The following is a 22,894-nucleotide window of genomic DNA, read 5'->3' on the forward strand; positions in this document are numbered from 1 at the left end:
GACGCAGACAGACAGAGGCAGACACACGGAGTCAGACAGAGAGAGAGACACATGGAGTCAGACAGAGAGAGAGAGAGACACGGAGTCAGACAGAGAGAGAGAGACACATGGAGTCAGACAGAGAGAGAGAGACACATGGAGTCAGACAGAGAGAGACAGACACACGGAGTCAGACAGAGAGAGACAGACACACGGAGTCAGACAGAGAGAGAGACAGACACACGGAGTCAGACAGAGAGAGAGACAGACACACGGAGTCAGACAGAGAGAGAGACAGACACACGGAGTCAGACAGAGAGAGACAGACACACGGAGTCAGACAGAGAGAGAGACAGACACACGGAGTCAGACAGAGAGAGAGACACATGGAGTCAGACAGAGAGAGAGAGAGACATGGAGTCAGACAGAGAGAGAGAGACACATGGAGTCAGACAGAGAGAGAGAGACACATGGAGTCAGACAGAGAGAGAGAGACACATGGAGTCAGACAGAGAGAGAGAGACACATGGAGTCAGACAGAGAGAGAGAGACACATGGAGTCAGACAGAGAGAGAGAGACACACGGAGTCAGACAGAGAGAGAGAGACACATGGAGTCAGACAGAGAGAGACAGACACACGGAGTCAGACAGAGAGAGAGACAGACACATGGAGTCAGACAGAGAGAGAGAGACACACGGAGTCAGACAGAGAGAGAGAGACACACGGAGTCAGACAGAGAGAGAGACAGACACATGGAGTCAGACAGAGAGAGAGAGACAGACACATGGAGTCAGACGCAGACAGACAGAGAGAGACACACGGAGTCAGACAGAGAGAGAGAGACACACGGAGTCAGACAGAGAGAGAGAGAGACACATGGAGTCAGACAGAGAGAGAGAGACACATGGAGTCAGACAGAGAGAGAGAGAGACACACGGAGTCAGACAGAGAGAGAGACAGACACACGGAGTCAGACAGAGAGAGAGAGACACACGGAGTCAGACAGAGAGAGAGAGACACACGGAGTCAGACAGAGAGAGAGAGACACATGGAGTCAGACAGAGAGAGAGAGACACGGAGTCAGACAGAGAGAGAGGGAGTCAGACACACGGAGTCAGACAGAGAGAGAGAGAGACAGACACACGGAGTCAGACAGAGAGAGACAGACGCACGGAGTCAGACAGAGAGAGAGACACACGTAGTCAGACAGAGAGAGAGACAGACACATGGAGTCAGACGCAGACAGACAGAGGCAGACACACGGAGTCAGACAGAGAGAGAGAGAGACAGACACACGGAGTCAGACAGAGAGAGACAGACGCACGGAGTCAGACAGAGAGAGAGACACACGTAGTCAGACAGAGAGAGAGACAGACACACGGAGTCAGACAGAGAGAGACAGACGCACGGAGTCAGACAGAGAGAGAGACACACGTAGTCAGACAGAGAGAGAGACAGACACACGGAGTCAGACAGAGAGAGAGGGAGTCAGACACACGGAATCAGACAGAGAGAGAGACAGACACACGGAGTCAGACAGAGAGAGAGACAGACACACGGAGTCAGACAGAGAGAGAGAGAGACACACGGAGTCAGACAGAGAGAGAGACAGACACACGGAGTCAGACAGAGAGAGAGAGGGAGTCAGACGCAGAAAAAGGGAGAAGAAAACAAGGAATCAGACATAGACAGTGAGAGACAGACACAGGGAGTCAGACATGGATAGAGACAGACACGCACACACACACAGACAGACACACACAGACAGACAGACACACACAGACTAACACACACACACACACACACAGACACACACAGAGACAGACATAGAGCAAGACACACACACAGACACAAACACAGACAGACAGACAGACACACACACACACACAGACACAAACACAGACAGACAGACACACACAGAGACAGAAAGACACACACACAGACAGAAAGCCACAGGTCACATTCCTCAGCCCAAGGCCCCTCAGACTGTACGTGATACCAGGGAGGGAGGGGAGTGTGTGTGCAGGGGTGGGGGGGAGGTGAGGAGAGCTGTGTGGACCCTACCCTTACCCAAAGTCAGCTTACACTTACACTCTCTAGCGATGGGGGGGGTTGGTCACAGGATAGCGATCAGGCCTGGCCGGCCAGGCAGTGTTATTCCTCACCTTGATCGGGAGGTACTGAGGCCAACTGTAGCATTTTCCCCAAACCCCCACCCCCACTCCCCCAATTAATGATTAGGCCAACAGGGAGACTTGGTGCAAACACTAGAGGCAACTGTGTCTGGGAACTAGATACAGTATATCTGAATGACATGGTAAACTTTGACCTGCGCCCCCAGATCATGCACCCGCCAAAACAGATCCCTTCGGTGGACCTGGACAACACTTCTCAGCAACTTTTATTCCTTTGAGATTTTGCTTCATTTCTTTTGGAGAAAGGAGCTGCTCTTTCTCAGAACAGATTGTTAGATCAGCCTCAAACACTCCCAAGGCAGGTACAGCACGGGTTAGATACAGAGTAAAGCTCCCTCTACACTGTCCCATCAAACACTCCCAGGGCAGGTACAGCACGGGTTAGATATAGAGTAAAGCTCCCTCTACACTGTCCCATTAAACACTCCCAGGGCAGGTACAGCACGGGTTAGATACAGAGTAAAGCTCCCTCTACACTGTCCCATCAAACACTCCCGGGGCAGGTACAGCACGGGTTAGATACAGAGTAAAGCTCCCTCTACACTGTCCCATCAAACACTCCCAGGGCAGGTACAGCACGGGTTAGATACAGAGTAAAGCTCCCTCTACACTGTCCAATCAAACACTCCCAGGGCAGGTACAGCACGGGTTAGATACAGAGTAAAGCTCCCTCTACACTGTCCCATCAAACACTCCCACGGCAGGTACAGCACGAGTTAGATGCTGAGTAAAGCTCCCTCTACACTGTCCCATGAAACACTCCCAGGGCAGGTACAGCACGGGTTAGATACAGAATAAAGCTCCCTCTACACTGTCCCATCAATCACTCCCAGAGCAGGGACAGCCACTACTGACCTTGTGCATCTAACCACCATTCAAATGCCCTCTCCAATGGGGGACCTGAATATAAGATGGAACCTTCTCTAACCCAAGGGCCGCTACCCTTATTGCGAGCTGCCAGGCTCGTACCACACAAAGCTGAGCCTGACACTGAGTGACGCCTTTAATCCTGGAGCTATCGAGAGGGGCATTCTCATTGATTTGAAGGAAATCTAAGGGAGATGGATTAATTCAAGACTCATCGTCTCTATCGCTCTCCCATGAAGTCACAATGGTGCAACCCCGGGTCCATTGCTTGCTCCTTAAAGCCCTGACTTGACAGCTCCCAGTCACTCCTCCCGTTGTTGACACTTGCTCCCCTTTGCCCTGGACCTTGGGTTTGGCGGCCCTCGCATCATTCGTGCTCCTGTTTTGAACCGGACTTGCCCGAACCATCTCTCTAATCCAGAGGCCGGGGAGTTGGTGGGGGGGCGGGTTGCTGGGCCTAGTACTGGGGACAATGCAGAGGGAAGCTATCATTGGCGACCTGGTTATGAATTAGGATGTGAAGACGTTTGAATTGGTTTGCCCTTCTGCTGGGGGGCGGTGGTGTTGGGGGAGACCACTGGAGAGGGTTTTCCTTAGATTGAGTAGGTTGGGCAAGGAGACAACGATGGATCGTCCCTGGTGGAGGGGCTGAGCTTGTTCTTCCCTCTTTCTCTTCCTACTTTGCTTGGGTTGTGGGGACACACGGACGTCAGTAAACAGTAAATGAGAAAACATTCTCCCCAGGTTCTGCCCCATCATGCTTTGAGCCAAAAGAAAAAGCAACATGTTCAACGCCAAGTGCCGGCCAATACCCTCCCGTGTCCTCTGCGGGTGGCCGCAGCCCGCCAGGTCAACGGGCCTGCCCTCGAATGCTTGCTTGTAAGGCAACCGCTGCGTTTCCTCCGTCGGCGATCGGCCAGCTCCGTGTCACATGACGCAGGGTTCATGACCTCGGGTCACAATGCCGTCCTCTTGGAGATCAGGTTGTCCATGTTTGTTTGTTGTGTGGGTGTGTGTGTGTGGTGTTGAAGGCTCAGGCTGGTTAAGCACAGACAGGGTGGGGGGGGGGGGTTTGGGAGGAGAAAGGGTGGAGTTTGGTGGGGAGGTGGAGTCGGCGCGGCTCTCCCGGGCAAATTACAGTCCGGGCTTCCCGAGCCCAGCTGAGAGCCTACGCGCCTAGGCCCGAGGTCTGACCCGTGGAGTTCAAAGGTTATGCCGGGGGCACGGCCTTTCCCTTTGCTCCGGTTGGGATAGCGGGGTGCGGGGCGAGGTGGGGAATGGGCACCGTCAGATTGCCGTGTCCCATAGGACGGTGTGCTGCCGCTGGCAGGGTGGGGTCCCAGTTTTCCGAGAATCCGCGCCCTTCTTCCAGCTTGGGAGGATGGGCATACTGTCCTGTTTGCATAGGCTCCGCTCCGGCCTTCGCCGCGCCTTGATCTCTTTGCACAGGCAGCGCTTGCGCTCGATAACTTCCAGAAGCTTCCCATCCTTCTCTCTCGGCCCTTGCTGCTGCTGCTGGTGGAGACTCTGTAAGGGAGGAAGGATCAAGACTTAAATGGCGGCCGCCTTTCCCACATTACAACAGTGACTGCACTTCAGAAGCACTTCATTGGCTGTGAGGTGTTTGGGATGTCCTGAGGTCAAGTTGTCTCTCTCCGCCCCTCAGTCCCAATATCTGCTTGAGTTTCTCGCCCTATCTCTGCCCGTGCTGATAGTTCAAACTCCCTCACTCTCTGTCCCTCACCCTCCCTGTCTCTCACCCTCCCTGTCCCTCAGCCTCCCTGTCCCTGTCTCTCTGTCTCTCTCTCTCTGTCTCTCACTCTCTCTGTCTCTCACTCTCTCTGTCTCTCTCTTTCTCTCTGTCTCTCACTCTCTCTCTCTCTGTCTCTCTCACTCTCTCTGTCTCTCACTCTCTCTGTCTCTCACTCTCTCTGTCTCTCTCTTTCTCTCTGTCTCTCACTCTCTCTCTCTCTGTCTCTCTCACTCTCTCTGTCTCTCACTCTCTCTGTCTCTCTCACTCTCTCTGTCTCTCACTCTCTCTGTCTCCCTCTCTGTCTGTCTGTCTCTTGCTCTCTCTGTGTCTCTGTCTGTGTCACTCTCTGCGCCTCTCGCTTTGTTGTCTGTCTGTCTCTCTCCTTCTATGTCTGTCTGTCTCTGTGTCTCTGTCTGTCACCCTCTCTGTCTCTCACTCTCTCTGTCCCTGCCTCTCTCTCTCTGTTGTCTGTCTGTCTCTCCCTCTATGTCTATCTGTCTGTCTCTGTGTCTCTGTCTGTGTCACTCTCTCTGTTACCCTCTCTGTCTCACTCGCTCTGTCTCTCACTCTCTCTGTCTCTCACTCTCTCTCTGTCTGTGTCACTCTCTGCCTCTCTCTCTATCTGTCTGTCTGTCTCTCTCTGTGTTTCTGTCTGTGTCACTCTCTGCCTCTCTCTCTATGTCTGTCTGTCTGTCTCTCTCCCTCTATGTCTGTCTCTCTCCCTCTATGTCTGTCTGCCTGTCTCTCTCTGCGTCTCTCTGTTGTCTGTCTGTCTCTCCCTCTATGTCTGTCTCTCTGCCTCTCTCTGTGTCTCTGTCTGTGTCACTCTCTCTCTCAGCCTTGGAGACTGGGAGTTGGGCCTTTTGTACCTGGCTCGGGCTGTCTCGGGATTGGCTGCACTGTCGCTGCAGGTGAGCCAGAGGCTGTCGCACACCTGACGTGGAGGCCGAGCGGCCGAGGCGATGGCCGAGAGCAGAGTCTGCAAACCAAGAGAGAGGAAAAAGGATTACCCAGAGACTCCGACACTGAGGACAGTGTAGAATTCAACGTTACCACGGTAACTTGTAGATACGGAATGCACAGAATAAGAACAAACCCTCAGGAGGGTAGAGTCCAGGTTAAGAGTGGATTTTGTTTTTTATTCATTCTCGGGATGTGGGCATCGCGGGCGAGACCGGCATCTATTGCCCGTCCCGAGCTGCCCTGATAATAGCTTGATAAAACAACAACTTGTATTTATATAGCACCTTTAACATAGTAAAACGTCCCAAGGCGCTTCACGGGAGCGATTATGTGACACCCAGCCACATAAGGAGATATTAGGACAGGTGACCAAAAGCTGGGTCAAAGAGGTAGGTTTTAAGGAGCGTCTTAAAGGAGGAGAGAGAGAGGCGGAGAGAATTAAGGAGGGAATTCCAGAGCTCAGGGCCCAGGCGGCTGAAGGCACGGCCGCCAATGGTGGAGCAATGGAAATCGGGGATGCGCAAGAGGCCATGATTGGAGGAGCGCAGAGGTCTCGGAGGTTACAGAGATAGGGAGGGGGCGAGGCCACGGAGGGATCTGAACAATTTTAAAATCGAGGCGTTGCTTAACCGGGGGGTGGCGGGGTGGGGTGGGGGCGCATTGCAGGTCATTGAGCACAGGGGGTGATGGGGGAACGGGACTTGGTGCGTGTTGGGATGGGGGGACAGCAGAGTTTGGGACGGGCTCAGGTTTACAGAGGGTAGAAGGTGGGAGGCTGGACAGGAGGCTGAGAGGCTCGCTAGGCCACTTGACAGGGCAGTGTCGGTGTGGGACTGGAACCACAGATAGGCCCAGACTGGGTAAGGACGGCAGGTTTCCGACCCTGAACGGACATTAGTGAACCAGACAATCGGCAGCTTCACCGTCTCTCATACCAGCTTATTACTTCCAGAATCGTTCTGTTAAACTAAATTCAAGTTCTCCAACTGGTTGGGATTTGAACTGAAGTTCTGGGGATTCTAAGTCCAGCAAGAGAACCACTACATCACCATAAACCCCCCAAGATCGTTCCTCCTCTTGTCTGTAAATGCCCCTCTTTATTTCCTTATAATCAATCTCCCAGGACACTGTACGTGAGGAGTCAAAGATCGAGTTGTCTTCGGGTGAAGAGGAATTAGAGGCCGGGGAATAATTGGACACGGGGAGCGTTGATGTAATTCAGTCCCCTTGTTAGAGACACTCATTGGGGGGGGGGGGGGGAATTGACTCGCGCCCCCTTTGGGGCGATAACTTAGAAAAAGTTAGTGCCCCTGCGCCCGAAATTCAATGGTAGCGCCCCAAGCAGGGGGCGGGGCGCTACTGGAAACGCTCCCCCTCCCTCTTCAGGGCACTCCCATTGAATATCGCGGCGCGACGTGCAACAGCGCCCCGCGCGCCGGCACGTGGCGCCGCGGTACTGCAAGGCTCCCTCCCCTGATTAACGGGGAGGGGCCCTGCTGGACCACCGAGGAGCGGAGCGCCGGGAAAAGAGCCCGACACTCAAGAAGGCCGATCGCGGCCGGCACCCTGCAGGAGGAGACGAGAGGGGGCAGGTGCTGGCAGGAGGCCCCCCCAAAAAAATGGCCGCCCGGCACCTGCCCTTTAATTATCGCCGCCCCGGCCGCAAGAACACCCCCCTGACCCTGTCGGACATAGCGTCCAGCGGTAGGTCAGGGGGCGCGAGCCAAGTTTGCAGCTGGGGCGGCGCTAACGGGAGGCGCAGAGGAACCGAATTTTGTGTCTTTATTTTTACAGAATTCTTCAATGTATTATTATTCACTGTTAAATGGCAAAACTCAATATAATTTAGGAAACAGAGTTGGTTGGAGGGTGTGTGTTGCTCTGGCGGGGAGGGGGTGGGGGACATATAGAACTGAGGCAGTACAGCGCATCTGCTGGCCAGAGGGTGTAATTACAGTGTTAGGTGTTTACATAGGAATTTATAATGGGAAAACGGAGACAGAAGTGTGACAGAAAACAGGATGTGAAGTTGGGTAGACAGGAAGTGCACTGGGACTAGTAAGAGTCTTAACGTGGATTTTTAGCCCCTCTTTCACCTGAAAGAACTGTTCCATTCTGAGGGTGGGGAGTGCCCGTGTTTTGAGCCTTGGCAGCATCAGGAGGCTATTTGACTGTGGAAGCGGCGGGGGAGTTAATCAGAATCCACTCTGCGGTGGCACTGAGCCAAGCAGGCGTGCACTAAGTTAGAGGATCCCGCCTGGTGTGCTGGGAGAGGGGGGGTGGGGGGAAAGAGGGGCCACGCTGCAACTAGCCTTAGCAACTGGGCTAGGCAGGGGGGGAAAACAAATAAGCTGGGGATCCTGATCACTATCCAGCGGGTTTTGAGAGGTTGATTGGCGTTGGCTGTGACGCCCACCACAGTCGCATAGCCCGACCGTCTTGGCCCGCGTGCGGCGGATGGCCGCTTGGGCACGGCTCTGGGTGGGACGCCGACTCGCAAAGGGTGGGGTGGGGAAGGGGGGGAGGGGGTTCATACAGGCCCCTTCAGGAGAGGGGCAGGGAAGCAACTAGGCGTGAGCCGGCAGCCCTTACCCACGCTCCGTTGGCACGCCATCGGGCAGGGCTGGGGCAGCCCCGATCGAGAGGGCCCCTTGGCCGAGGAGCCCTCCGGTCCCTGAGTTTTCACCGGTATTCCCGAAGTCTTCTCCTCCTTGGCCAGGGATTCTCCGGCCCCGCTCCAGCCTCGGGCGACGCCTGCTTTGGGGAGGCAAAAGCACAGGCAAGTGGCTGAGCAAGAGGCCAACCACCACAACAACAACAACAACCACAAACACAACAACAACAACAACCACAAACACAACAACAACAACCACAAACACAACAACAACAACAACCACAAACACAACAACAACAACCACAAACACAACAACAACCACAACCACCACAACAACAACAACCACAAACACAACAACAACAACCTCAACAACAACAACAACCACAAACACAACAACAACAACAACAACCACAAACACAACAACAACAACAACCACAAACACAACAACAACAACAACCACAATCACAACAACAACAACAACCACAAACACAACAACAACAACAACCTCAACAACAACAACAGCGACTTGCATTTATATATCGCCTTTAGCGTAGCAGGGCTATGGAGAAAGAGCAGAGGTGCGGGGAGTGGGGGGAGGGGAAGGAGTGGGGCTAATTGGACAGCTCTTTCAAAGGGCCGAATGGCCTCCTTCTGTTGCTGTGTCATTGTACGGAAGTGCCTAGGTGCCGGGGAGGTCGAGACGCACTCTGGCTCCTAGATCGGTGCTGGGTCCCTTGCTGTTTGTCGTGTACATTAATTATTTAGATATGAGTGTAGGAGGTATGATCATTAAGTTCAGAGATGACACGAAAATTGGTGGAGTGGTAAATAGCGAGGAGGGAAGCCTCAGGCTACAGGACGATATAGACGGGTTGGTCAGAGGGGCAGAACAGTGGCAAATGGAATTTAACCCTGAAAAGTGTGAGGTGATGCATTTTGGGAGGACTAACAAGGCAAGGGAATACACAACGAATGGTAGGACCCTAGGAAGGACAGAGGATCAGAGGGACCTTGGTGTGCATGTACATAGATCCCTGAAGGCAGCAGGACAGGTAGATAAGGTGGTTAAAAAGGCATATGGGATACTTGCCTTCATTAGCCGAGGCATAGAATATAAGAGCAGGGAGGTTATGATGGAGCTGTACAAAACGCTAGTTAGGCCACAGCTGGAATACTGTGTGCAGTTCTGGTCGCCACACTATAGGAAGGATGTGATTGCATTGGAGAGGGTGCAGAGGAGATTTACCAGGATGTTACCTGGGCTGGAGTGCTTCAGCTATGAAGAGAGACTGGACAGGCTGGGGTTGTTTTCCTTGGAGCAGAGAAGGCTGAGAGGGAACCTGATTGAGGTGTACAAAATTATGAGGGGCATAGATAGGGTAGATAGAAAGGAACTTTTCCCCTTAGTAGAGGGGTCAATAACCAGGGGGCATAGATTCAAGGTAAGGGGCAGGAGGTTTAGAGGGGATTTGAGGAAAAACTTTTTCACCCAGAGGGTGGTTGGAATCTGGAACTCACTGCCTGAAAGGGTGGTAGAGGCAGGAACCCTCACAACATTCAAGAAGCATTTAGATGAGCACGTGAAACGCCATAGCATACAAGGCTACGGACCAAGTGCTGGAAAATGGGATTAGAATAGGCAGGGCTTGATGGGCCGGCGCGGACACGATGGGCCGAAGGGCCTCTTTCGGTGCTGTATGGCTCTAGGTGGCGGCCTCACCTGGGAGAGTGTAGGAGACAACAAAACACCCACCCCGCCCCGGGAAGTGTGTGGGCGTTGGGGCGAGGACAGGCCCAGCTGTGACGCCCCCTATAGTTGAATAGCAGGCCGGTGCTCACTCTCTTGGCTCACAGGTGAAGATGGAGCCCTTGGGTGAGGTATCGGCAGCCTGTGACACCTGCACCCCTGCCTCTCCAGGAAGGAAGAGAATAAAACACAGACGCTCGCCGTTTCTGGAGGTGGAAACAAGTTTAGAAAAGTTGAGTTTGTATTGGCTGAAAACCAGCTTGGCCAGCCAATCAAAGGCCTGGCCTTGGTAGGTCGACAGCAGACCCCAATGGGAGCACAGCCATCGAGGGGTTAAAGTTCATGTTAACTCCCCTCTTGTCCTGAAGGTGTTGCCCCTCGTTTGGGTTCCAGGGGCACCAGGCATCCTCTGGTGGCCACTTTAATGTGTGAGCTGAGGCGGCTCATGCACAAACACTCACAGACACGCACACACACAAACACTCACACTCACAGACACACGCACACACACAAACACTCACACTCACAGACACACGCACACACACAAACACTCACACTCACAGACACGCACAAACACAAACACTCACACTCACAGACACACGCACAAACACAAACACTCACACTCACAGACACACGCACACACACAAACACTCACACTCACAGACACACACAAACACAAACACTCACAGACACAGACACGCACACACACAAACACTCACACTCACAGACACACGCACAAACACAAACACTCACACTCACAGACACACGCACACACACAAACACTCACACTCACAGACACACGCACACACACAAACACTCACACTCACAGACACACGCACACACACAAACACTCACACTCACAGACACACGCACAAACACTCACTCACAGACACACAAATGCTCACACTCACACTCACAGACACACTCAGGCACTCACACTCACACACACACTCACAGACACACGCACAGACACTCACTCACAGACACACAAATGCTCACACTCACACTCACAGACACTCACGCTCACACTCAGGCACTCACACTCACACACAGACACATGCACAAACACTCACTCACACTCACACTCACAGACACTCACACTCACAGACACTCACACTCACAGACACTCACACGCGCAGACACTCACACGCGCAGACACTCACACGCGCAGACACTCACTCACACTCACACTCACACACACACTCACAGACACACGCACAGACACTCACACGCACAAACACTCACTCACACTCACACTCACACTCACACACACACTCACACTCACACTCACAGACACTCACACTCACAGACACTCACACTCACAGGCACTCACACGCACAAACACTCACTCACACTCACACACACACTCACAGACACACGCACACTCACACGCACAGACACTCACACGCACAGACACTCACACACACACACACACTCACACGCACAGACACTCACACACACACACACACTCACACGCACAGACACTCACACACTCACACGCACAGACACTCACACACACACACACTCACGCACAGACACTCACACACTCACACGCACAGACACACACACACACACACTCACACGCACAGACACTCACACACACAGACACTCACACACACACACACTCACACGCACAGACACTCACACACACACACTCACACGCACAGACACTCACACACTCACACACTCACACGCACAGACACTCACACACACTCACACGCAGACACTCACACACTCACACACTCACACGCACAGACACTCACACACAGACACACTCACACGCACAGACACTCACACACTCACACGCACAGACACTCACACACACACACACACTCACATGCACAGACACTCACACACACACACACTCACACACACAGACACTCACACACACACACACTCACACACACAGACACTCACACACACACACACTCACACGCACAGACACTCACACACACACACTCACACGCACAGGCACTCACACACTCACACACACAGGCACTCACACACACACACACACTCACACGCACACACACTCACACACACACACACTCACACGCACACACACACACACACACACACACTCACACGCACAGACACTCACACACTCACACTCACACACTCACACACTCACACGCACAGACACTCACACACACACACACACACTCACACGCACAGACACTCACACACACACACACTCACACGCACAGGCACTCACACGCTCACACACCCACACGCACAGACACTCACACACTCACACGCACAGACACTCACACGCTCATACACTCACACGCACAGACACTCACACTCACAGGCACTCACACTCGCACACACACACACTCGCACACACACACACTCACAGACACTCACACTCACAGACACTCACACTCAGACACTCACTTACACACTCACAGACACACACAAACTCACACTCACACACGGGTGGGGGTGAGTGGGTGGGGTGGATGGGGTGGGTGGGGTGGATGGGGTGGGTGGAGGTGGGTGGAGGCGGGGTGAGTGGCTGAAAATCAATCCTGGCGCGTTATCTCAGGAGGGCATCACCCGCCGGAGCTCTCATTGCCCCTCAACGGCGTTTGAACCTTCAACCCCAGCGGCGACCGCCATCTTCCCCGGGCGCGCCCTCGCGCTCCCTTACCTTCCGGGTCCTTGGCCTTCCTGCCACAGGACAGCTTCCGCTGCCAGCTTCGCCCCACGCTACCCGCGCCCTCCTCGGTGGGGCTGGTGGCCATCCGGGCCTCGGAGTTGGCGATGGCCCGTGAGCAGCAGATGCTGGCAAAGGTCGGGGCCCTGTCCTGCACTTGGGTCTGCACCGTGGAGTGGTGCAGGGCGGGGCAGGCCTTGGGGGCTCCCCCCGGCTTGAGGCTGTCGTAGGCCGGAGGGCGCTTGCAAGCCACCGGGATGTAAGGCCACACCGCCGTGCCCGGCCCGGGTAGATGGGTGTGGTCGAGGAGCCCTGGCATCTTGTAGAGGCTGGTCATAGGCCGGGCACCGGCGTTGGCTTTACTGACGGAGCAGAACATGCTTTGAAGGCTGGAAAGTTCCTTGTCCACTTTCTGATCTCCGGGCGCTTGGGTCAGTAGCGAGTGGGTGGTGACTTTGACGGAGGAGCAGATGATGCTGAGGGCAGCGGGCCTGTCCCTCTCCGCCTTCGTGTGAGCCTGGGCTTGGGGGGGCGGAAGCGCCGAATGGGTCAAGGCCTTCAGGGAAGGGCCAACCACAGTCTGGGAGGTGGGCAGCTCCTTCTCCGGCCGGTGGTGGCCAGAGGCTTGAGGGGGGAGGGGCGTCGAGTGGCTTCTCGCCCGTCCCGAGGGCGCCAGGGCGCTCTGCGGGGGCGGGTCCTCCTTCGGCGCCCTTGGGGGCGGCGGCTGCCCGGGCGGCGGGCCGCCGCCCGGGGTCGACGGGGGGTCGCCGTGCTGCAAGACCGGGAGCTTGGAGGCCGGCTGGGTCAAGACAGTCGGGGCCTTGTACATCTTCGGCGTGGCGGCCTGAGGGAAGGCCAGGAGAGGCGGGCGGTGGAGGAGAAGGTTTGGGAAGGGGGGCGGGATGTCGTAGGGCGGGCCTTTGGAACCAGGCTGGTGAGGGGTCTTGGAGCCCCCTTGGCTGAAAGCCCCGGGGGGCCTGGGCTTCGACAGAGTGAACTTGCTCCATTTCAGCTCCCGGGGGCCTTCATCCAGCAGAGGGTACTTCATCTCTTCGTAGATGGCTTCACTGTGATCGGAGTCTTCGTCCGGCGCGCCCTGCTCCTTGAACACGTCGCCGACCATCTCGATGTAGACCGGCTCCTCCTCCTCCTCCTCCGTCTCCTCCTCCGAGCCCCGGTGGGGGTCGGCGGGGGGGCCGTACCGGGCGCCGGGGGTCAGAGAGGCCGCGGCCGCCCTGCCGGCAGAGGCCTCGTCGAAGGACACGGAGAGCTGGGTGTTGGGGCTCCGCTTGGGCTTCAGCGGGGGAATCCTCCGCCCGCCATCGCTGCCCTCGAGACCCGGCCGCTGCGCCACTGCAAGAAGAAGAAGAGAAGACGCGATGAGTTCCGCTTCCCGTCAGGTGGAGGGTCATTGGCGCCACGTTGAGGGGGCTTAAAGAAAAAAACGTGCATTTATATAGCGCCTGTCACCATCTCAGGACATCCCAAAGTGCTTCACCACCAAAGTACTTTTTTGAAACGTGGTCACTGTTGCAATGTAGGAAACGCGGCAGCCAATTTGCGCACCGCAAGATCCCACAAACAGCAATGAGATAATGAGCAGATCACCTGTTATTATTTACCGCTGTTGTCTCATTGAAACTTATAAAATTCTGACAGGACTGGACAGACTAGATGCAGGGAGGATGTTCCAGATGGTCGGGGGAGTCCAGAACCAGGGGTCACAGTCTAAGGATGAGGGATAAGCCATTTAGGACAGCAATGAGGAGGAATTTCTTCACCCAGAGAGTGGTGAACCTGTGGAATTCTCTGCCACAGAAGGCAGTAGAGGCCAATTCATTAAATATATTCAAGAAGGAGTTGGATATATTTCTTAAGGCTAAAGGGATCCAGGGATATGGGGAGAAAGCAGGGACCGGGTACTGAACTTGGATGATCAGCCATGATCGCATTGAATGGCGGTGCAGGTTCGAGGGGCCGAATGGCCTACTCCTGCTCCTATCTTCGATGTGTCTATGTTTCTATGAGGGATAAAAATTGAGGGTTTAATGTCTCATCCAAAAGACTCCCTCAGTACTGGCACTGGGAGTGTCAGCCTGGATTATGCGCTGGAGTCTTCTGGAGTGGGACTCAGACCCTTGACTTACTGACTCGGAGGCAAGAGCCACGGTGGACACGTCCTTCAACACACCCCAATTACATAGAAATATAGAAAAATAGGAGCAGGAGTCAGCCATTTGGTCCTTCGAGCCTGCTCCACCATTCAATATGATCATGGCTGATCTTCTATCTCAATACCATATTCCCGCTCTCTCCCCATACCCCTCGATGCCTTTTGTGTCTAGAAATCTATCTAACTCCTTCTTAAATATATTCAGTGATTTGGCCTCCACAGCCTTCTGTGGTAGAGAATTCCACAGGTTCACCACCCTCTGAGTGAAGGGACAGCTGCCCTGGGAGTGTTTGATGGGACAGTGTAGAGGGAGCTTTACTCTGTATCTAACCCGTGCTGTACCTGCCCTGGGAGTGTTTGATGGGACAGTGTAGAGGGAGCTTTACTCTGTATCTAACCCATGCTGTACCTGCCCTGGGAGTGTTTGATGGGACAGTGTAGAGGGAGCTTTACTCTGTATCTAACCCATGCTGTACCTGCCCTGGGAGTGTTTGATGGGACAGTGTAGAGGGAGCTTTACTCTGTATCTAACCCGTGCTGTACCTGCCCTGGGAGTGTTTGATGGGAAAGTGTAGAGGGAGCTTTACTCTGTATCTAACCCATGCTGTACCTGCCCTGGGAATGTTTGATGGGACAGTGTAGAGGGAGCTTTACTCTGTATCTAACCCCGTGCTGTACCTGCCCTGGGAGAGTTTGATGGGACAGTGTAGAGGGAGCTTTACTCTGTATCTAACCATGCTGTACCTGCCCTGGGAGAGTTTGATGGGACTGTGTAGAGGGAGCTTTACTCTGTATCTAACCCGTGCTGTACCTGCCCTGGGAGTGTTTGATGGGACAGTGCAGAGGGAGCTTTACTCTGTATCTAACACGTGCTGTACCTGCCCTGGGAGTGTTTGATGGGACAGTGCAGAGGGAGCTTTACTCTGTATCTAACCCGTGCTGTACCTGCCCTGGGAGTGTTTGATGGGACAGTGTAGAGGGAGCTTTACTCTGTATCTAACCCATGCTGTACCTGCCCTGGGAGTGTTTGATGGGACAGTGCAGAGGGAGCTTTACTCTGTATGTAACCCCGTGCTGTACCTGCCCTGGGAGTGTTTGATGGGACAGTGCAGAGGGAGCTTTACTCTGTATCTAACCCGTGCTGTACCTGCCCTGGGAGTGTTTGATGGGACAGTGTAGAGGGAGCTTTACTCTGTATCTAACCCGTGCTGTACCTGCCCTGGGAGTGTTTGATGGGACAGTGTAGAGGCAGCTTTACTCTGTATCTAACCCCGTGCTGTACCTGCCCTGGGAGAGTTTGATGGGACAGTGTAGAGAGAGCTTTACTCTGTATCTAACCCGTGCTGTACCTGCCCTGGGAGTGTTTGATGGGACAGTGTAGAGGCAGCTTTACTCTGTATCTAACCCCGTGCTGTACCTGCCCTGGGAGTGTTTGATGGGACAGTGTAGAGGGAGCTTTACTCTGTATCTAACCCCGTGGTGTACCTGCCCTGGGAGTGTTTGATGGGACAGTGTAGAGGGAGCTTTACTTTGTATCTAACCCGTGCTGTACCTGCCCTGGGAGTGTTTGATGGGTCAATGTAGAGGGAGCTTTACTCTGTATCTAACCCATGCTGTACCTGCCCTGGGAGTGTTCGACGGGACACTGTAGAGGGAGCTTTACTCTGTATCTAACCCGTGCTGTACCTGCCCTGGGAGTGTTTGATGGGACAGTGTAGAGGGAGCTTTACTCTGTATCTAACCCGTGCTGTACTTGACCTGGGAGAGTTTGATGGGACAGTGTGGAGGGAGCTTTACTCTGTATCTAACCCGTGCTGTACCTGCCCTGGGAGAGTTTGATGGGACAGTGTAGAGGGAGCTTTACTCTGTATCTAACCCATGCTGTACCTGCCCTGGGAGTGTTTGATGGGACAGTGCAGAGGGAGCTTTACTCTGTATCTAACCCGTGCTGTACCTGCCCTGGGAGTGTTTGATGGGACAGTGTAGAGGGAGCTTTACTCTGTATCTAACCCGTGCTGTACCTGCCCTGGGAGTGTTTGACGGGACACTGTAGAGGGAGCTTTACTCTGTATCTAACCCGTGCTGTACCTGCCCTGGGAGAGTTTGATGGGACAGTGCAGAGGGAGCTTTACTCTGTATCTTCCACTGAGGGCTGGGATGACGTTGCTCACCTTTTTCGCCCTTCAGCCCGGGTCCTTCGCCACTGATGCTGTTCCTGCCCTCGGCGCACAGGCTGAGCTTGGTGCTGGGGTGGCGTCTGGGCTTGTCCGGCGGTTTTCTGCCACAGGAGTGCTCGCCGTTCTCCACGCTGCCCACCGAGTGAAGGGAGAGCGAGCGGGTGGTCATGCCACTGGCGCACGGGTGCGGCCCATGTTCCTGAGAGGCTGGCATGGTCATGAAGCCCATGCGGAAGTGCTTGCGGAAGGACGCGAGCTCCCGCACCCTTCCTAGTCCCCCATCCTTGCAGATGCTTCATCGGGAAGAGAAGAACGGAGAGAGAGGGAGCGGAAGAAAGGGAGAGAGATGGACAGGGAGAGAGAGTGAGAGGAGGAGAGGGAGGGAGAGAGAGAGGGCAAGAGAGGAGAGGGATCGGGAGAGAGAGAGGAGGGAGGGAGATGGAGAGGGAAGGAGGGAGGAAGAGAGGGAGAGAGTGGGAGGGAGAGGGAGGGAGGGAGGAGAGGGAAGGAGAGATGAAGAGAGAGAGAGGGAGGGAGAAGGAGAGGGAAGGAGAGAGGAAGAGAGGGAGGGAGAGGGAGAGAAAGAGAGAGATGGAGAGAGAGAAGAAGAGTGGGAGAGGGAGAGAGAGCGGGAGAGGAAGGAAGGGAGAGGGAGAGAGAGCGAGCGAGAGGGAGAGAGGGAGCGAGAGACAGCGCAAGAAAGAGAACGAGAGAGGGAGGGAGCGAGAGGGCGAGAGAGGGAGAGGAAGAGGGAGCAATAGAGGGAGGGTGAGAGAGAGCAAGAGGGAGAGAGGGAGAGGGAGGGATCGAGGGAGAGAGACGGAGAGAGTGGCAGGTAGAGAGAGAGGGAGGTAGAGAGGGAGGGAGAGAGGAAGAGAGGGAGCGAGAAGGAGAGGGAAGGAGAGAGGAAGAGAGGGAGGGTGAGAGGGAGACAGAGAGAGAGGGAGAGAGAGAGAGAGAGAGAGAGATGGAGGGAGGAAGAGAGGGAGGGAAAGAGGGAGAGAGAGAGAGAGATAATCATCAGCGAGTTAAACGGACAGAAGGAAATCCAACAGCTTTCTTGCTTGTTCCATATTCAACAACAACTTGGATCCGTAGACTTCAACTCAGCCAAAACTCTGCTGCCCGTATCCACGGCCTCGCCCCCATCCCTATCTCTGTAACCTCCTCCAGCCCCACAACCCCCCGGGATCTCTGCGCTCCTCTAATTCTGGCCTCCTGAGCCCCCTGATTTCCATCGCTCCACCATTGGCGGCCGTGCCTTCAGCTGTCTGGGCCCCAAAGCTCTGGAATTCCCTCCCTAAACCTCTCCGCCTCTCTCCTCCTAGCCAATTTTGTTCGATAATCGCTCCTGTGAAGCACCTTGGGATGTTTTTACTACATTAAAGGCACCGTATAAATCCAAGTTGTTGTTTATAAAGCGCCTTTAATGTAGTAAAACATCCCAAGGCGCTTCACAGGAGCGATTATCAGACAAAGTTTGACACCGAGCCACATAAGGAGATATTAGGGCAGGTGACCAAAAGCTTGGTCAAAGAGGTCGGTTTTAAGGAGCGTCTTAAAGGAGGAGGGAGAGGCGGAGAGATTTAGGGAGGGAATTCCAGAGCTTTGGGGCCCAGGCAGCTGAAGGCACGGCCACCAATGGTGGAGCGATGGAAATCAGGGTTTCACAAGCAGAGCCAGAATTGGAGGAGCGCAGCAATCTTGGGGGTTTGTAGGGCTGGAGGAGATTACAGAGAATTTGAAAATTGAGAGGTTGCCGGACCGGGAGACCCCAGTCAGTGTACAGATATCTCCCTGAGAGATAGAGACTGAGAGACACCAGTCAGTGTACAGATATCTCCCTGAGAGATAGAGACTGAGAGACACCAGTCAGTGTACAGATATCTCCCTGAGAGATAGGGGACTGAGAGGCACCAGTCAGTGTACAGATATCTCCCTGAGAGATAGAGACTGAGAGACCCCAGTCAGTGTACAGATATCTCCCTGAGAGATAGAGACTGAGAGACACCAGTCAGTGTACAGATATCTCCCTGAGAGAGAGGGACTGAGAGACACCAGTCAGGTGTACAGATATCTCCCTGAGAGAGAGGGACTGAGAGACACCAGTCAGTGTACAGATATCTCCCTGAGGGAGAGGGACTGAGAGACACCAGTCAGTGTACAGATATCTCCCTGAGAGAGAGGGATTGAGAGACACCAGTCAGTGTGCAGATATCTCCCTGAGAGAGAGGGACCGAGAGACCCCAGTCAGTGTACAGATATCTCCCTGAGGGAGAGGGACTGAGAGACACCAGTCAGTGTACAGATATCTCCCTGAGAGAGAGAGGGACTGAGAGACACCAGTCAGTGTACAGATATCTCCCTGAGAGAGAGGGACTGAGAGACCCCAGTCAGTGTACAGATATCTCCCTGAGAGAGAGAGACTGAGAGACACCAGTCAGTGTACAGATATCTCCCTGAGAGAGAGAGACTGAGAGACACCAGTCAGTGTACAGATATCTCCCTGAGAGAGAGAGGGACTGAGAGACCCGAGTCAGTGTACAGATATCTCCCTGAGAGAGAGGGACTGAGAGACACCAGTCAGTGTACAGATATCTCCCTGAGAGAGAGAGACTGAGAGACACCAGTCAGTGTACAGATATCTCCCTGAGAGAGAGGGACTGAGAGACACCAGTCAGTGTACAGATATCTCCCTGAGAGAGAGGGACCGAGAGACACCAGTCAGTGTACAGATATCTCCCTGAGAGAGAGAGGACAGAGAGACACCACAGGTCAGTGTACAGATATCTCCCTGAGAGATAGAGGACTGAGAGACACCAGTCAGTGTACAGATATCTCCCTGAGAGAGAGGGACTGAGAGACACCAGTCAGTGTACAGATATCTCCCTGAGAGAGAGGGACTGAGAGACACCAGTCAGTGTACAGATATCTCCCTGAGAGAGAGGGACTGAGAGACACCAGTCAGTGTACAGATATCTCCCTGAGAGAGAGGGACTGAGAGACACCAGTCAGTGTACAGATATCTCCCTGAGAGAGAGGGACTGAGAGACACCAGTCAGTGTACAGATATCTCCCTGAGGGAGAGGGACTGAGAGACACCAGTCAGTGTACAGATATCTCCCTGAGAGAGAGGGCGACTGAGAGACACCAGTCAGTGTACAGATATCTCCCTGAGAGAGAGGGACTGAGAGACACCAGTCAGTGTACAGATATCTCCCTGAGGAGAGAGGGACTGAGAGACACCAGTCAGTGTACAGATATCTCCCTGAGAGAGAGGGACTGAGAGACACCAGTCAGTGTAGCAGATATCTCCCTGAGAGGAGAGGGACTGAGAGACCCCAGTCAGTGTACAGATATCTCCCTGAGAGAGAGGGACTGAGAGACACCAGTCAGTGTACAGATATCTCCCTGAGAGAGAGAGGGACTGAGAGACACCAGTCAGTGTACAGATATCTCCCTGAGAGAGAGGGACTGAGAGACACCAGTCAGTGTACAGATATCTCCCTGAGAGAGAGAGAGGACTGAGAGACACCAGTCAGTGTACAGATATCTCCCTGAGAGAGAGGGACCGAGAGACCCCAGTCAGTGTACAGATATCTCCCTGAGGGAGAGGGACTGAGAGACACCAGTCAGTGTACAGATATCTCCCTGAGAGAGAGGGACTGAGAGACCCCAGTCAGTGTACAGATATCTCCCTGAGAGAGAGGGGACTGAGAGACACCAGTCAGTGTACAGATATCTCCCTGAGAGAGAGGGACCAGGAGACCTCCAGTCAGTGTACAGATATCTCCCTGAGGGAGAGAGGGACTGAGAGACACCAGTCAGTGTACAGATATCTCCCTGAGAGAGAGGGACTGAGAGACCCCAGTCAGTGTACAGATATCTCCCTGAGAGAGAGGGACCGGGAGACCCCAGTCAGTGTACAGATATCTCCCTGAGGGGAGAGGGACTGAGAGACACCAGTCAGTGTACAGATATCTCCCTGAGAGAGAGAGGGACTGAGAGACACCAGTCAGTGTGCAGATACCTCGCAGAGAGAGAGGGACCGAGAGACCCCAGCCAGTGTACAGATATCTCCCTGAGAGAGAGGGGACTGAGAGACACCAGTCAGTGTACAGATATCTCCCTGAGAGAGAGGGACTGAGAGACACCAGTCAGTGTACAGATATCTCCCTGAGAGAGAGGGACTGAGAGACCCCAGTCAGTGTACAGATATCTCCCTGAGAGAGAGAGACTGAGAGACACCAGTCAGTGTACAGATATCTCCCTGAGAGAGAGAGACTGAGAGACACCAGTCAGTGTACAGATATCTCCCTGAGAGAGAGGGACTGAGAGACACCAGTCAGTGTACAGATATCTCCCTGAGAGAGAGGGACTGAGAGACACCAGTCAGTGTACAGATATCTCCCTGAGAGGTAGAGACTGAGAGACACCAGTCAGTGTACAGATATCTCCCTGAGAGAGAGGGACCGAGAGACCCCAGTCAGTGTACAGATATCTCCCTGAGAGAGGGGGACTGAGAGACACCAGTCAGTGTACAGATATCTCCCTGAGAGAGAGAGACTGAGAGACCCCAGTCAGTGTACAGATATCTCCCTGAGAGAGAGGGACTGAGAGACCCCAGTCAGTGTACAGATATCTCCCTGAGAGAGAGAGACTGAGAGACACCAGTCAGTGTACAGATATCTCCCTGAGAGAGAGGGACTGAGAGACACCAGTCAGTGTACAGATATCTCCCTGAGAGAGAGGGACTGAGAGACACCAGTCAGTGTACAGATATCTCCCTGAGAGAGAGGGACTGAGAGACACCAGTCAGTGTACAGATATCTCCCTGAGAGAGAGGGACCAGGAGACCCCAGTCAGTGTACAGATATCTCCCTGAGGAGAGGGACTGAGAGACACCAGTCAGTGTATCAGATATCTCCCTGAGAGAGAGAGGGACTGAGAGACACCAGTCAGTGTACAGCTATCTCCCTGAGAGAGAGAGGGACCGAGAGACACCAGTCAGTGTACAGATAGCTCCCTGAGAGAGAGGGACCGGGAGACCCCCAGTCAGTGTACAGATATCTCCCTGAGGGAGAGGGACTGAGAGACACCAGTCAGTGTACAGATATCTCCCTGAGAGAGAGGGACTGAGAGACACCAGTCAGTGTGCAGATACCTCCCTGAGAGAGAGGGACCGAGAGACCCCAGCCAGTGTACAGATATCTCCCTGAGAGAGAGGGACTGAGAGACACCAGTCAGTGTACAGATATCTCCCTGAGAGAGAGAGGGACTGAGAGACACCAGTCAGTGTACAGCTATCTCCCTGAGAGAGAGGGACCGAGAGACCCCAGCCAGTGTACAGATATCACCCCGAGAGAGCGGGACTGAGGGACACCAATCAGTGTACAGATATCTCCCTGAGAGAGAGGGATTGAGAGACCCTAGTCAGTGTACAGATATCTCCCTGAGGGAGAGGGACTGAGAGACACCAGTCAGTGTACAGATATCTCCCTGAGAGAGAGGGACTGAGAGACCCCAGTCAGTGTACAGATATCTCCCTGAGGGAGAGGGACTGAGAGACCCCAGTCAGTGTACAGATATCTCCCTGAGAGAGCGGGACTGAGAGACACCAGTCAGTGTACAGATATCTCCCTGAGAGAGAGGGACTGAGAGACCCCCAGTCAGTGTACAGATATCTCCCCTGAGAGAGAGAGAGGGGACTGAGAGACACCAGTCAGTGTACAGATTTCTCCCTGAGAGAGAGAGGGACTGAGAGA

The 22,894-nt window shown here is 54.1% G+C and overlaps 1 protein-coding gene across 1 annotated transcript in view; it reads right to left on the reverse strand.

Moving 5' to 3' along the window:
• Positions 1–665: 665 nt before the first annotated feature.
• LOC147090487 (neuronal tyrosine-phosphorylated phosphoinositide-3-kinase adapter 1-like) overlaps positions 666–22,894 on the reverse strand; it is a 26,182-nt gene continuing 3,953 nt past the window's right edge. Inside the window, exons 2-6 of the mRNA XM_085977033.1 lie at positions 17,124–17,425; positions 12,774–14,132; positions 8,352–8,516; positions 5,666–5,775; positions 666–4,570 (exon numbers count right to left, since the gene is read on the reverse strand). Coding sequence (XP_085833159.1) covers positions 4,331–4,570; positions 5,666–5,775; positions 8,352–8,516; positions 12,774–14,132; positions 17,124–17,425 — 2,176 coding nt within the window. The 3' untranslated portion in view covers positions 666–4,330. The remainder of the gene's footprint in view (positions 4,571–5,665; positions 5,776–8,351; positions 8,517–12,773; positions 14,133–17,123; positions 17,426–22,894) is intronic.

The sequence above is a fragment of the Somniosus microcephalus genome, unplaced genomic scaffold, assembly GCF_052327205.1.
Source record: "Somniosus microcephalus isolate GS21.2 unplaced genomic scaffold, FLI_Smic_1.0 unresolved_chr4, whole genome shotgun sequence".
NCBI lineage: Eukaryota > Metazoa > Chordata > Chondrichthyes > Squaliformes > Somniosidae > Somniosus > Somniosus microcephalus.